This window comes from Coloeus monedula, assembly GCF_965178545.1.
Source record: "Coloeus monedula genome assembly, chromosome: 22".
NCBI classification, from domain to species: domain Eukaryota; kingdom Metazoa; phylum Chordata; class Aves; order Passeriformes; family Corvidae; genus Coloeus; species Coloeus monedula.
Window position 1 is genome coordinate 926,774 of NC_138802.1, and position 14,246 is coordinate 941,019.

Genomic DNA, 14,246 nt, shown 5'->3' on the forward strand with positions numbered 1-14,246 from the left:
GTTTGGACTGGAGATTAGGAAGGAATTCCGTGTGAGAGTGGTGAGGCCCTAGCAGATGGAGGATAACTCTGAAAGCGTTCAAGGGCTTGGAGCAAGCTGGGATAGTGGAAGGAGTCGCTGCCCGGGTCAGGGGCTCGGAACATCCCCAGCGTCCATTCCAACCCCAGCCGCGCGCGGCCCCCCGCGCTCCGCTCCACATGGTCCCGCCCGCTCCCCCCCGCCCGCGTGGGCCGCGCCGGCCCCGCCCCCTCGCACGGGGATTTTCCACGAGGCCGCGGCTCGGCGGCACGTAGCGCACGCACGCGGGCCCGCCGCTGGCGCGAGGCGGCCGCAGCCAATCGGGGCGCGGCGGGGGACGGCGCCGGCCAATGGGCGCGGCCGGGGGGCGGGCCCTGCGCGCGAGGGCGGCTATAGGCGGGCGCGCGCGGAGCTGCCCGGTCTCAGTTAGAGCCGAGGCGGCGACAGCGGAGCGGCTTCGGAGCGGGGCTGCCGGCACAGCGGTGAGTGCGGCCGCTCTCGCTCAGCTCCCCGCGGGGCGAGAGGCCGCGGTTTCCCTTCTCCAACTAGCGGCGGCGGAGCCCCGGTCGACCCCGTGGCGTAGGGCCGGGCCGAGCCTCGGTGGTCCCCGGGGGGGTGCAGGCCGCTGCGTGTTCCCGCAGCACCGGCCGGGAAGGGAGGGCCTGAGGCGGCCTGAACCCCGGCAGTGTGTGGGGGCGGCGATTATAAATGGGGGGGGGTATGATGGGTCAAGGCGGGGGCAGAATCAGGGGAATATGATGGGTTAAGGCATCCTCAAAGGTAGAGTTTAACCTCTCTCTCTTAATCATTAACAGTCGCTCTCGGATTGCGTTTGGTGATTTGGACCTTCTCCTCTTTAGTGGATGTCCTTCAGCTTCCCATCTCAAATATTTAACGTTTGCTGGCACTCCAGTCTATGCCTGAGGCCTCTTAGAGGGTAATTAAGTGCTGGTTATCCCAAGGCAGCGCTGGTGAGGAGAAGCACCTGGAAGTGCCTCTCTGGATGTTAAAGTGTGGATAAAGAGCTGCCTGTTAATCATTCTGCCTCGTGCAGGGCTGCCGGAGAGGATCCTGGGCTTTCTCCTGCTCCGTTACTTGCCTGCTGAGTCACAGGGTAGGGCCATGGCTTTCTGAGCCTGGCAGGAAGTAGTGAATTTTGTCATCCAAACCCACAGGCTGAGCCAACGCAGTTTCAGGCCTCCATCTTATTAAACACCGAGAGAGAAAGTGGTTGAACGTGTCCGTGACTTGCTCCCTGCCAGGCATCCTTTAGAACCCGTTGGATCATGTTGCAGAGGTAGAGGTGAATTAATACCCCGTGGAGTGCAAAGGAGCAGGGTTGGAATGTGCACATTTGTCCAGTTTCTAGGGGTGCTTTGGCAGTGGAATCGATACGTTGGGATCTGGTAGAGTGCGCTCAAAGGTCTCAGCTTTTTTCAGAGCACTGGTGGTATGAGAGTTATGGTCATAAGGACCTTTAAGTGTCAAGAGAGGCTTCCACTGATAAATGTGGCAGGCCTGTAACAGGACACTCACTAGGGCAGTTATTTCTATGGCTAAGCTTTAGTCTTGCTTTTTAAATCTCCATTCAGCTGCTTGCAGTGTTCAGCCTTAACCCTGTATTTCTAAAGAAGTGTGCCTGCAAAATAGTTCACAAGGACAAGTTTTTGGTGGTAGGGCTGGCTGTAAAAACAATCTTTGGAAGTAATTTTCAATTGGAATAATGGCCAGTTGAGTGTAGTGCATTCCTTGTGCAGGGCATGGAGTCAGGTGAGGAATAAGTGGTGATTTCTTAGTCTTGAGCTGGCCGTGGGTTGTGACCTACCCTTGGAGTAGGTACTCACACGTGCTCCCCGGGCAGGCCAGGTGAGCTGGAGTGTGGCCTCTCCCCTGAAGGGAGACAGTGACCTTGTCAGCAGATTATGCTGCAAAAAAAGGTTTAAGGCAATGTGCTCGTTAAATACCACTGTGGTATTTGCGTGTTCGGCAGAGGTCAAAGGTCTGAACAGACAGTGCTGCTGTGACCTGTTCTGCCTTCAGTCAGCATTTCCATGGTTAAACCTGGGCACAGGCTGACACTTGTGTTCTAGATGAGTTGACTGAATTAATTGAGGCAGAATGCATCGTGCTGAGCTTGTGAGCTAAACGGCATCAGTTTTACCCTATAGGTCAGTGGGAAAATTGGTTCTTGAACACAAGAGTGGGGAGTTTGCAAAAGGAGCAAAAAAAGAAGCATCAAGAATTTCTGGGGTGATGCAGTGGTGTGAAATGCCTCTTTCTGCAGAAAAGGGAGGGACTTCTGGTCCTTTGTCAAGGATGCTCGAGTGATGTCTGACCTGGCAGACATTCCCTCTGGAAGTTCTTGCAGTGTGTATTCCTGAAGTGCCTCCTTTGTGAAGGTCAACAAACAGCTCTAGCACTGCACTGAGAGCTCCTGCTAGCTGGCTGTGCTTTCAAAGAATGAGGCACCTATGGTTTTGTTGCAAAGCCATGGTTCTGAAAATGAAAGTAAGGTTTAGCAGGTGCCAGCCTAATAAACTCTGAAAGCCCTTTTTGGATAAGTGGGGATTCTTCCTATTAGCCATTGCTCAGTGCATCTGCAGAGAGCTCAGTGTTAGTGTGGGTGGGACTGATAAGCAGAGAGTTGCAGGGATTTATTTCTAGCGTGTATGTTCACTGGTTGAAACTAAGTAGTGGCAGCATGAAGGTCAGCCTAAAGAAGTTGTCTTGCTTCGTATTTTAGTCATATCATGTGTCAGTGTGGGGGTCTGACTGAAATCTTAGACAACATGCAGGGGGCAGGACAGCTGGAAGGGACACTTGAAAGCCAAGGGGGGAAAGCAAATGGCTGCCTGTGCTTTTGACCCAGGGAGGGCAGAGTTTGCTGTGGGGGAGGAACGAGTGTGTGCAGCTACCCCCTCACACACACTGAAGCAGCAGCAGCATTTCTAAGGTCATGTTTTTTTAACTTCGCAGTAACTGTGGAAGGATTCATGACCATTTCTGTAAACAGGATTGCCACCCACATTGGCTTGCCAAAAACCCAGCTTCCAGATAGTTCTGCTTCTGAGGCTGAGCTTTTTTCTGTGCAGATGGGCTGGGTTTGGTGCCAGTCGATGGCTTACAGGCATGTGTATGACTTGATTTTTAAAATGTAGCTGGGCTTACATAAGAATTCCCTTACCGCAGTTTTCTGAAGTTAATAAATGTGAGAAGGGGGAAAAGGAAGTATTCAAAAGATTAGGGTGATTTTTATTCTTTTTAAGAGGAAAAACTATTCCTGTAAATGCTCAGCAGGGTGTAACTATTAATGCAAGCTTTTAATGAGAGCTGTGACTGCTTCTGTTTCGTCATTGGTTCCGTTTGGCTCTGAACAGCTGCTGTGCATATTAAGAGCACTCTGTGCATACTGAGAGCTATTGCACTCTGGTCTCTTATCAAAAAGAACTCTTAACTGATACCAGAGATTTGCTGTTTTGGGATCGATTGGCTGCTTTGATGTGGTGAGGTGATGTTCCTTTAGATCACTCTGGAGACGAGACTTCTGCTTTTAGACTCCTAGGCTGAGACTTCTGTCTCCCCAGCATTTGACTCTCAAGTCTCACCAAGTATAAAAAGTTTCCCAGTTGAAATAGTGTGAGGTGATGTTTCTGAATGGCCTTAAGACTGCAGGTGTTAGTACAGGGTATAAAAATGAAGCTGCTGTTAGGAGCAGTTATTGCGTGCTGAGAGCAGTGCAAGGCCTGTGAGGCCCCTGGGCAGGGGGTCTGAGGGGTGTCTGTGTCCCTGGCACCCCGGGGCTGTGTGGGAGAGGTGCTGGGGCAGGTCTGCTGAGAGCTGGGTGCTGCTGGCTGTGCCTGCCGCCGGTTCAAGTTCTGGAAGCCACCCACAACTGGCCTTGGGAGAGTACCAGCACCTGGGATTGATGAATCAGGGAGTGGCACCAGCAGCCAAGTGGCAGTTGTGGTGGGCAGGGTGTGCTGGTGATGGGCTCTGCCTGCTCTGGTCACCCCAGCTCAGCTGCTGACAGCAGAGCCTACCCAGAAGCTTGAGGACTTGAGCATTGCCACTTTTACTAGTTGGTTCTTTTTCTTAGAACTATCAGAAGACTGCCCTGCCACCAGAAAATCATGTATAATATTAATAAGTAGATTCCTTGATGAGAGATGCTGAAGCTCCCATTTTCCATTCAACTTCTCTAGAGAAGTTTGCTGTCTGCCAGGAGCTTGCATTTGTCATCTGCTCCTGCTGTTCTGTCTAGAGTCTCATGATACTGCAGTGAGGCCACTTGGAAACATCAAAAGAGACTGTCCCTTGCACATAAGGAAGTGGTTTTTTTTATTCTAAAAGTCATGGGACACTGGAAGAGCTTGCCCAGAGAAGCTGTGGCTGCCCCATCCCTGAGAATGTTCCAGGTCAGGCTGGCTGGGGCCTGGAGCAACCTGGTCTGGTGGAAGGTATCCCTGCCCATGGCAGGGGGTGGGATGGGTTGAACTTTATGGTTCCTTCCAACCCAAACCATTCAATGAGTAATTCTAAGCTCCTCTTTTCAGGTACTAAAGATGTCTATTACCAAGATCCATGCCCGTGAAATCTTTGACTCCCGTGGGAACCCCACTGTTGAGGTAGACCTCTACACCAACAAAGGTGAGTCCTCAGCTGCAGCTGTTCATCCCTGGCTTAGATCTGATAGAACTCGAGGCAGTCAGAAGTACACACACTATCCTGGTCTAGCAGTGGAACTGTGCTGACTTCTCCTCCATACATAAAACTTGTTGGAACTTGCTGTGAGACTTGTGGGAAAAACCTCTGCCTCGTTCTATTGGATGAGTTTGCTGAGCTCGAGCTCCTGGCCTGGGCAGTACAGGGTTTTCTGAGGGCTGCTGCTTCTTACAGCCTAAACTGTGTGAGAGTTATTATAAACCTGCCCTCCTTCCCTTGCCCCAGCATAAACTGGGATAGCACTTGGAATCTCAGAGTTAAGGCCTTTGTTCCTGTCCTGGAGCAGCTGCTAATGGCCCTGGTTGTCAGTGCTCCCAAACTCTGTATGAGTACACTTGAAGTTTAATTCTTAATTTGTCTGCAGTGGCTTTCTGTAATGACACAATCTGCTGCACTGCTGAATTTTGGGTAATGGTTTCTTCTCTGCCTAAGTACTCAGGCATGACTAAAAAACTTGTCTAATTGGGCTTTTGCATGTAACATCTTGCATTTTTAATTATTGTAGGACTTTCCCTTGGTTTGTTAGTTGTTCATCCCACATCTGATAGGATCTGACAAAGACATTGTGCAAACTCATAGCAATGTGGTCTGGTGGAATGAGCAAACACAATGGCTCTAATACACTGACTAAAGAGCTGATCTTTCTGCCTCAAAAGATTAATGCAGTCATTTAATGAGACTGCCCCCACTAAGCTCTTTGATTTAGTGGGATAAGGGAAAGACTGGAGGCTGAAGTTGGCATCTTGAACCCCAGGCAGAGCAGGCTCCAGTGTGCAGATTTGCTCCAAGTTCAGCGTCCTTGGCTGAAGGAATGGGTTGTCTGGGTGGTTCTGCTGTTGTCAGAAGAGCTCAGAACTCCTGTTAAGAAAATTGGTCTCCTAATTGTCTCTTTTATGCCATATCCTGGAAGAATTTAAGAGCTTGCCTTGCCTGAGCTCAAAAGTAGATCCAGTGAATAATTTGGATAATCCAGTGAATGTTTTTGGAAGGGGAATGGATGCTTCCTTAACTCTTGAAATGCACAGTGGAAGAGGAGTCAGTTTGCTGTTGGTCAGTGTGAGGGTGATGCTGTAAATGAGCAGACAGCCCTCCTAGGATCACTGTATATGTCAGCAGAGGTGTGGTTTAGAGATTCCTGCCCCTGTCTCCGGGGTGGAAGCATGTGGCAGGCTGGGATGGTGTCTGGGTGGAGGATGTTTTGTGGATTTGAATGTGCCAAGGTGTTCTTTCCTGTTGTGGACAGGTCTGTTCAGAGCCGCTGTTCCCAGTGGTGCCTCTACTGGAATCTATGAGGCCCTGGAGCTCCGTGACAATGACAAGACACGCTACATGGGCAAAGGTAAAGCTGCACCTGGGCACCCAGAGTGCCTGGGACAGGGCTGTCACTGCATGTGCTGGGCTCCTGTCCTGCTGTCTGTGCTCGGTGCACGGCAGAGCAGTGGGGACAGGCAGGGAGTGACAGCTGTGCCTGCCATGGGTGGGCTGTGAGCTGGGGCAAAGCAGAGGTGGCTGGGTTGGTTTTCCTGGGGTGATGGGGGGGGTGACTCTGCCTCCAGCAGTGCAGCTGCCTGGTGCTGCAGGGCAGGGCACCTGCACAGGTGGGTGTGTGGAGCTGGGCACACGCAGCCAGGTGGCAATGTCTGTGGTACAATGTGTCCAGGTGTGCTTTGTTACCCTGCTCCTTGTGCCCTGTGTGTTGGTGTGTGTCAGAGTACAGAGTGCTTTAGCAGTGCTGTGAGGGCATCTAAACTGCCAGCTCCAAAAGCCTTGGTCATCCTGCAGATAATCACAAGGTCTTTTCATAGACCCAGCTTTCCCAGAACCCTTAAATCTGTCAGCTTGGACATCAGAGACTCCTTAGATTCCAGCATGTTAAATCCTGAACCTGAGGTTTTATGCCAACTGCTGTCCACTGCTAATGTGCAGCTCTGCACTGGTAGTCCTGGAAGGTGCCTCTGTTTCAGACCTCACAATAGCTGCAGGCACTCTGGCTTTTTGTCTGTCATTACAGGTAGCCAGGATGCTTAAGTTTGTGTTAGTGGTGTAATATTTTACTTCTCTGGGGGCTGGTCGTGCCTTCTGAAAAGAAACTAAACCCAGCAGTCACCAGGCTGGCTTGAGAACAAGTACGGGTGAGAATGAATAGCTGCAAACAAGATGTCATTACCTAATAAACATCCTGGTAGTGCTTCTTGTGATTATTCTGAGAGCTTGGACAGTTGGGGCTCCTTCTTAACTTGCTGCTTTAAAAGCATTGGTGATGCCTTTGAAGTGTAAGCAATCATCTTGACTTTTGGCTGGGAGAGAGAATTATTTTCAAACTTTCCTGCCAGTCAGGTGAAAAGAAGCTGAAATCTTTTTTGCCTATTAAGAAAGAGCAGTTAAAGTGCATAGCTACTGAATTGAACTTGGAGAGCTTTGTCTTAGAAGATTCATGGTTGTTATACCTTAACATGGAATAAACTTCTGGATGACCAAATAGCCCAAAAACCCAGGGCACTCTTTCTTGGGAAGAGTAAACGTGTATTTACCTCACTGTGCTAAATGTGTGTGTGCTTAGACCTGTTAAGTCTGATCCTATGGGCAGTTCTTAATGGCATTTAATTAGACTGTAGTTAACAGGCTGTGGCAGCTGAAGGGCTTTGTCAGCTGGGAAATAACATGAGTTATGAAAAAATAATCATCAAATGGGATCAATTGCAGATAGCTGGTAGGCCTTTTGTAATAGAGATCTGCAGACTTAGACCATTTGAAAAAGCAATTAATGTGGTTTAGGATGCAGTCAATTTGCATTCATCATTCTGAAGCTTAGGTTTTTGGAAGTCTTTAAACAGTGCACAGTAAATAAGGTGATGCTGTGGCAGTTACAAAACAGTGCCAGGTAGTGAAGTGCCTGAGCTGCTGCCTGTGTAACTTTTGGGGAAACTTTTTTCCTTCCCCTTACCCCTGGATTCTATGAGTTGATAGGAGAGCCCATCCTAAAATCTTCTCTAAATGTTGTTGTTCAGTCCCTTGGGGTTTTGGCCTGTGGTGGTGATGGCAGAGTTATGGAGACCTGGGTGTGAAAAGCACAGAGCCTTGCACAGCCTCCTCTGCTCTTTGAGCCTTTTGTCTCTAGTTCACTGCTCAGTCTGTGTCCTCTCTGGCATCCCTATGGGGTTGGCTGTAAGTCTTCACCTGTGCCTTGATTCTGGTGTCTGTTTTGCTTCTGTCAGGCGTTTCCAGAGCTGTTAAATATGTTAATGAGTTCCTGGCCACAGCACTGTGCACACAGGTAATGGATGTGCTCCCAGTGCAGCCCTGGCACTCGGATGAGTCTCTCCAGTGCATGGCCTGGCAGACTAACCTGGCATTCCTGGACAGTTCCTAGCCAATGCATCCTTCATGCACCTCCCAGTCCAGCCAAGGCGCCTCTCAGTGTTCAGACCTGGCTGTAGGCTCAGGTTGGACTGGGGTTGGAGTAGCATGAGGTGGTATTCCTGGATGTTCCTGTTCCTGAGATCCCCTACTAATCCCTGCATAACCTGTGTGTTGACCAGTGTCTGATTTGCTTGTTCCTTCCAGGTGTCTCAAAAGCTGTTGAGCACGTCAATAAAACTATTGCACCTGCACTGATTAGCAAGGTAGGAGCAGTCTGTCTTCTCTTAACATCTCCTACAGCCAGGCAGCATCCAAACCATCATCTGGTGGTGTGTGACCTGGGGGGTGTCAGCCTGTGCATTGGAGTGCATGTGAACAAACTGACTACAGCAATTGTTTCACTTAATTTACTCAATGAGTGCATATCTAACACATAATGAAACAATCTCCAGCAGCCTGGCGTAGTGTGCAGGAACACTTCAGCCCCTGGGAGCTATGGTGGTGTGCAGTTAGGATGCAAGCTGATTTATGCTTCAAAGAGTGGCTGAATGATGAGGACGGGCTGGATTTTATCCAAGCAGGGTAATTTGGAAGGGAGTCTGAGGGGATCTAGAAAAGTCTACTTGAATGGGATTCCTGTGTGCTTTGTGGGTGCTAAGCCCTGCCTAAAAAGGCTGGTGCAAAACTAAGTGGTAATGTGTCAAGTGATGGCACATCCAGCTCAGCTGCCAGCCTTGGGCTGCTGTGGGTGCCCAGAAGCTGCTGCTGCTGTGGTAAGGACAGGGACTGGCCTGGTCAATTGTTGGGAGCTGCCCTTGAGCAAGTTTTGATGCCTGCCAGGGATGTCAGTGTGGTGGTGGGCAGGTGAGAGTTTGTGAGCCTGTGTTTGGTGTCAAACAATTTGGTTGCTTCTCTCTGCAGAATGTCAGTGTTGTGGAGCAAGAAAAGATTGACAAACTGATGCTGGAAATGGATGGGACAGAGAACAAATGTGAGTGGGCTTTGTGGCACTGAGGGGTGAAAAGATGAAGATGGGTCAGTAGAATTCTAGTTCACCTTACCAGACCCAACAGCCAGTGTATGGCCTGTGCTGTGCACTGCCATAATTCAAACCATGGGCTGGTATTGCTGAGTCTCTTTATAAAAACACAAGTTTTCTAAACAATTTCTTCCTATTTCAGCCAAATTTGGTGCTAATGCCATCCTGGGTGTGTCTCTGGCTGTGTGCAAAGCTGGTGCTGCTGAGAAGGGAGTCCCCCTGTACCGTCACATCGCTGACCTTGCTGGGAATCCAGAAGTCATTCTCCCAGTTCCTGTAAGTCCCTGGGTGGGGCAGGCTCAGGCCTCAGTTTGACTTTAGCCTGGTGATCTTGGATCCAGCTCTAGAGAATGAGGAGGCTGACTGTAAATGCTGTTACCCAGTTACCCTGACACTTTCCAACTTGGCTTTTCCTGGTTCCTCCAAGGCTTTCAACGTGATCAACGGGGGCTCCCATGCTGGCAACAAGCTGGCCATGCAGGAGTTCATGATCCTGCCCGTGGGCGCTGAGAGCTTCAAGGAGGCCATGCGCATCGGGGCCGAGGTCTACCACAACCTCAAGAACGTCATCAAGGAGAAGTATGGCAAGGATGCAACCAACGTGGGGGATGAGGGTGGCTTTGCCCCCAACATCCTGGAAAACAAAGAAGGTAAGAATGAGCCAAGTGTGGGAGGGGATGTAACTGATAGCTGGAGGGTGAAGATCATGCCTGCCCAATATCAATGACAAGCAGGATCAATAGGATCAAAAGTGTAGAACTTGCTGCTGTTTCTTTGCTCTGTTTCTTACCCTGACAAGCATCCTAATATGCTCTACTGATATGGTCAGGTATTCCCTTGGACATCAGTTTATGCAGTTTGACAGGATGGTTTTTCCTTCAGTGCCTCATTACTCTCATTCTTGTAGCAGCTTAAGGGAATCTTGTGCCCTTCCAGTTGAAAAGTGATGTGGGAACATCTGTGCACTGCAGGTTTTCCAGAAGTCAACAGTCAGAGATCAGTGGAGTTGTTTGTCTGCAGACAAAGAGGGAAAACAGTTTGTGCTCTGCCTGGTTGTGTGTGGGAGGGCACGAAGGCTACCCTGGGAAGCTGAGGTGGTTGCTGCTTCCATGGCCAAAAAATTCTGTTCAGGAACCTGTGGGAGAGGCAGTTTGTCTGTGGGAGCAAAATATCTGTTCCCACAAAATCTGTACCAGAGGAGCTGTTTCTGCACCTCTCCAGAAATGGAGCTGCTAACAAGGCAGTGGAACACTGGAGCTCAGTTCAGTTGCTTTTCACTTTACAGCTGCTGGTTATGTTATTGTGGAAGGGGACTGGTGAACTGCACTGCCTTTTCTGAAGATACTGAGACAGGACCAGCAGTTGTGTCATTTCTGAGTCCCAGTGTCACATGCAGCTTTGCTGGGTCTGTACCCCTGCAGACATCACTAAAGATGACCTTGAATGACAATTACATTCCAAGGAATTTTTGTTGCTGGCAGCAGCTGCTTTTCCAGTTTGGGCTATATTAGCATTTTAAAAAACACAACCAAACCCCCACAAAAAACCGGAACAAAACAAAAAGCCAGCCCAACAACAAAAGAAAATACTTGATCTAAGCTTCCTGCTGCAAACTGTCTGGCTGATCCCAGCTGCTCCCCTGCAAGTCAGAGGTGGTTGGGACTCTGACAAATAGCAGCACAGTGGGCAGTATCCAGAGACTTCTGCTGAGTGGTTCTGTTCCCTCTTCTGCAGGTAAATGTGCACATGGAGAAGAGGTAGATGCCAAGAGGGGTCTCCTGTGCAGAGGCAGGCTGTATCTCCTTGCTGTCAGGGTTTGGATGCTCACCACTTCCATGGTCAACACCTGATCTGGAGCTAAAAGGGATTAGAGTGCAGGCACTGCTTCCTGCCCACATGCATAAAGCTGAAAGAGGATGTGGTATCATCTAGTATTAAGCTTTCTGGGCTGATGTGTAGTCCTGCCTGAAGAGATTAGGAATCCCATAATGGTGTCTCAAGGGTATTACAAGCTAAAAGCAGTATTAAAGTAATATCTTGTTCCAGTCAGTTCAGAAGTGGGAGAGTTTAAGAACCTTTTCCTTTGGGCTTTCTGAAGGGGTAATTGAGATTCTTTGCCAAGTGACTGTGCTGCTGTTGGGAAACAAAGAGCTTTGGGGTTAGGATGCCTGGCAGGCACTCAGAAACACCTCTCTGTTGCAGCTCTGGAGCTGCTGAAGACAGCCATTGCCAAGGCTGGCTACACTGACAAGGTGGTCATTGGCATGGACGTGGCTGCCTCCGAGTTCTACCGCGATGGGAAGTATGACCTGGACTTCAAATCCCCCGATGATCCCAGCAGATACATCTCTCCTGACCAGCTGGCTGACCTGTACAAGGGCTTTGTCAAGAACTACCCTGGTAAGTTGCCCATCAATGAGAAGCACAGCAGTAGTGGTGCATCGGAGTTGATTGCAGAAGGAAGGAGTTGGGGTGCAGCACCTCTTACAGGAGAGATTGAGAGCTCCTGCCTTACTCAGCCTCTTTGGAGTCTTGGGAATGTTCTTGGAAGTGGGTAGGATTTGTCGGCAGCACTTTGGTAGCACTCATTCAGACAAGACCTTTGTGCTGGCATTGTCCTAAAGCTGCTGTGTCCCTCCCCAGTGGTGTCCATTGAAGACCCCTTTGACCAGGATGACTGGGGTGCCTGGAAGAAGTTCACTGGCAGTGTCAACATTCAGGTGGTTGGTGATGATCTGACTGTGACCAACCCAAAGAGAATTGCCAAGGCTGTGGATGAGAAGGCCTGCAACTGCCTGCTCCTCAAGGTCAACCAGATTGGCTCTGTGACAGAGTCCCTGCAGGCGTAAGTTCTGTCCTCTGGGCCAGGCCAGGGTGGGGCTGGCTTTCACTGGGGGAGATGAACATACAGACCAGATCTAGGGGAACAGAAATCTGCTGGTGGGGCATCTGTGAAGGGTGAACAATTATTAACTGATAGGGGACATTGACAAGTAAACCTGTACCTTCATGGTCCTGACACCACATGGGTGCCCTGAACACCTTCCCGGGGTCTGTGTGACAGCAGCTCCTGATCAGCACCTTGTCCTGTGATCCTGCCCTGTGCTGCCCCTGGGCAGTGTCCCTGGAGCAGAGGCTGCTGGGCACAGGGCATGGTGTGAGCTTCCTCTCCTGATCTCCTGCAGCTGCAAGCTGGCCCAGTCCAACGGCTGGGGTGTGATGGTGAGCCACCGCTCTGGAGAGACAGAAGACACCTTCATTGCTGACCTGGTCGTGGGTCTCTGCACTGGTCAGGTCGGTATCTGCAGCTGCTGCAGTTTGGCATTTTGCTTGATGAGATCATTTGGTGGCGAAGCCAAAGCCCTGGTGCACTGCACTGCCTCCAGGTGTGCAGATTTGCTGTGTCTGTTTGCAGGGAGCTGATGTGTTAAGGGAGTGTGATGAGGGAACATCTTATCTTGTGCAAACTCACCTTTAACCACCCATGTCAAAAGTCTTAGCTCCAGTGGCTGTTGTGGGATTTCCTGGTCCTGCAGCTGATAGCAAATCAACAATCTCTGTTGCTGCCAAGATAGGCTGTCTATTGTTTGTTTGCATATGTAGATACTGATACTGAGCCTGATGCCTAAGCAGAGCTTGTGGTGATGCTTATTACCCTGGATAGTTCTGTGTTGGCACTTGGAGTTCTTCACTAACTTTGTGATTTCCCTCTCAGATCAAAACTGGTGCCCCGTGCCGATCCGAGCGTCTGGCCAAGTACAACCAGCTGCTGAGGTGAGCCTGGGACAGGGAAAGGGCATTCATTCTGGTAGTGCTGTGGGGGCACAGCTTGGGCTCTGCCCCTCAGAAACACCCTGCAGCTGCAGGACATGCCCTGACCCTGGCAGAGGTGCTTGTGTGGGTGCAGGTGGCTGTAGGCTGAGGATGAGCTGGGTGGGTGAGGTCCAGAACAGATCACCCAAAGCATCCTGTGATGCTGGCATGAGGCCTTGTCCTCTGTGCATGAGGCAGTTCCCTTGGCAAGCATCTCCACTGTTGGGATAGAGTTGTGTGTGGCCCTGCCCCTCTGTGCGGGGGCTTGGTGGGAGCTGCCTTGTCACTGTAGGACCTCCAGTGCCAGCTGGCTCAGATGCTCAGTGTGAGAGCCCAGAGGGGTTCTGTGCTGGCTGCTGACACCCAGTGCTCTCTGTCCTTACCAGAATTGAGGAGGAGCTCGGCAGCAAGGCTCGCTTTGCTGGGAGGAATTTCAGGAACCCTCGCGGCAACTGAGTGTGGAAGAGTCCCCCCCGTTCTGGTTCAGCACTAGTCACTGACTTAGATCACAATTACCTGTACTAGAAAGATAAGGGCAGCTGAAGGAAAAGACCAGTCTGCAGGTCCTCTTGTCCTCTAGATGATCCCTTCACCCAGTGTTTTCACCAACTCTGGTCTGTTAATTGTAATGCTCTGCTGCTTCTGTAGAACAGTCCCTGGGGGTGTTCTGTGCATTTAACACCCGCAGGGGTCATGACATTGTGATTCTGGGCATAAACACTTTAGTTCCCTTTTCTGCCTGTCTGATCTTCAACGTTTGGAGCTGTGTGATTTGCAGTGCAGCAAGAGGTACCTGCAGACAGAGACAGTAGTGTTTTTACATGTGATAAATAAAAGCATCAAACAACCCAACAACCTGTGTGGCTTGGAGTTCTTTGGAAGAGTTGGGGGAGCAGGGATTCCCACCTTTGCATCATGGAGTCATGGAATGATTTGGGTTGGAAGGGACCACCTTAAGGCTCATCTTACCCTTTTTCTTGTGGTTTGGAAAGAGTTTTTTGGGTGTCTGTCCCCATGGTGGTTCTGTTACTCTGTGTGGGCCCTGTCACAGGGACCAGAGTTGTGACCTGAGTCCATTCCCAGACAGGAAAAAACAAATTATTTACACAGCTGAGTGAGAGAGGATGCTTCTTACGGGGTTTTTTCCCGTAATGGCAGAGTAGTAAGAAAAGCCTTAATTTCTGATGCCGTTAATGAGCGGGGCTGGCGCTCCCTGGGACTGGGAGGGGCCCAGCACTGCCCCCCGGTGGGCGCGCCAGGCCTTGCACCGCACTGCCACAAACCGATTTTGTTT

At 50.3% G+C, this 14,246-nt stretch overlaps 1 protein-coding gene across 1 annotated transcript; it reads left to right on the top strand.

The window, feature by feature from the left end:
• The first annotated feature begins 427 nt into the window (after positions 1-427).
• ENO1 (enolase 1) lies at positions 428-13,807 on the top strand. The gene is made up of 12 exons (XM_082295798.1): positions 428-500; positions 4,572-4,665; positions 5,984-6,079; positions 8,305-8,363; positions 9,022-9,091; positions 9,282-9,415; positions 9,567-9,789; positions 11,342-11,539; positions 11,783-11,984; positions 12,325-12,433; positions 12,855-12,913; positions 13,339-13,807. Exons 2-12 carry the CDS (start codon positions 4,581-4,583, stop codon positions 13,406-13,408), a joined length of 1,305 nt encoding a protein of 434 aa, XP_082151924.1. The 5' UTR covers positions 428-500; positions 4,572-4,580; the 3' UTR covers positions 13,409-13,807.
• The last annotated feature ends 439 nt before the right edge of the window (positions 13,808-14,246 follow it).

Coding starts and splice junctions, on each gene's coding strand:
- ENO1 (XM_082295798.1), top strand. CDS start 4,581: ATGTCTATTACCAAGATCCATGCCCGTGAAATCTTTGACTCCCGTGGG. Junction 11,540..11,782: donor CTTTGTCAAGAACTACCCTG/GTAAGTTGCCCA, acceptor GTCCCTCCCCAG/TGGTGTCCATTGAAGACCCC. Junction 12,914..13,338: donor AAGTACAACCAGCTGCTGAG/GTGAGCCTGGGA, acceptor TGTCCTTACCAG/AATTGAGGAGGAGCTCGGCA.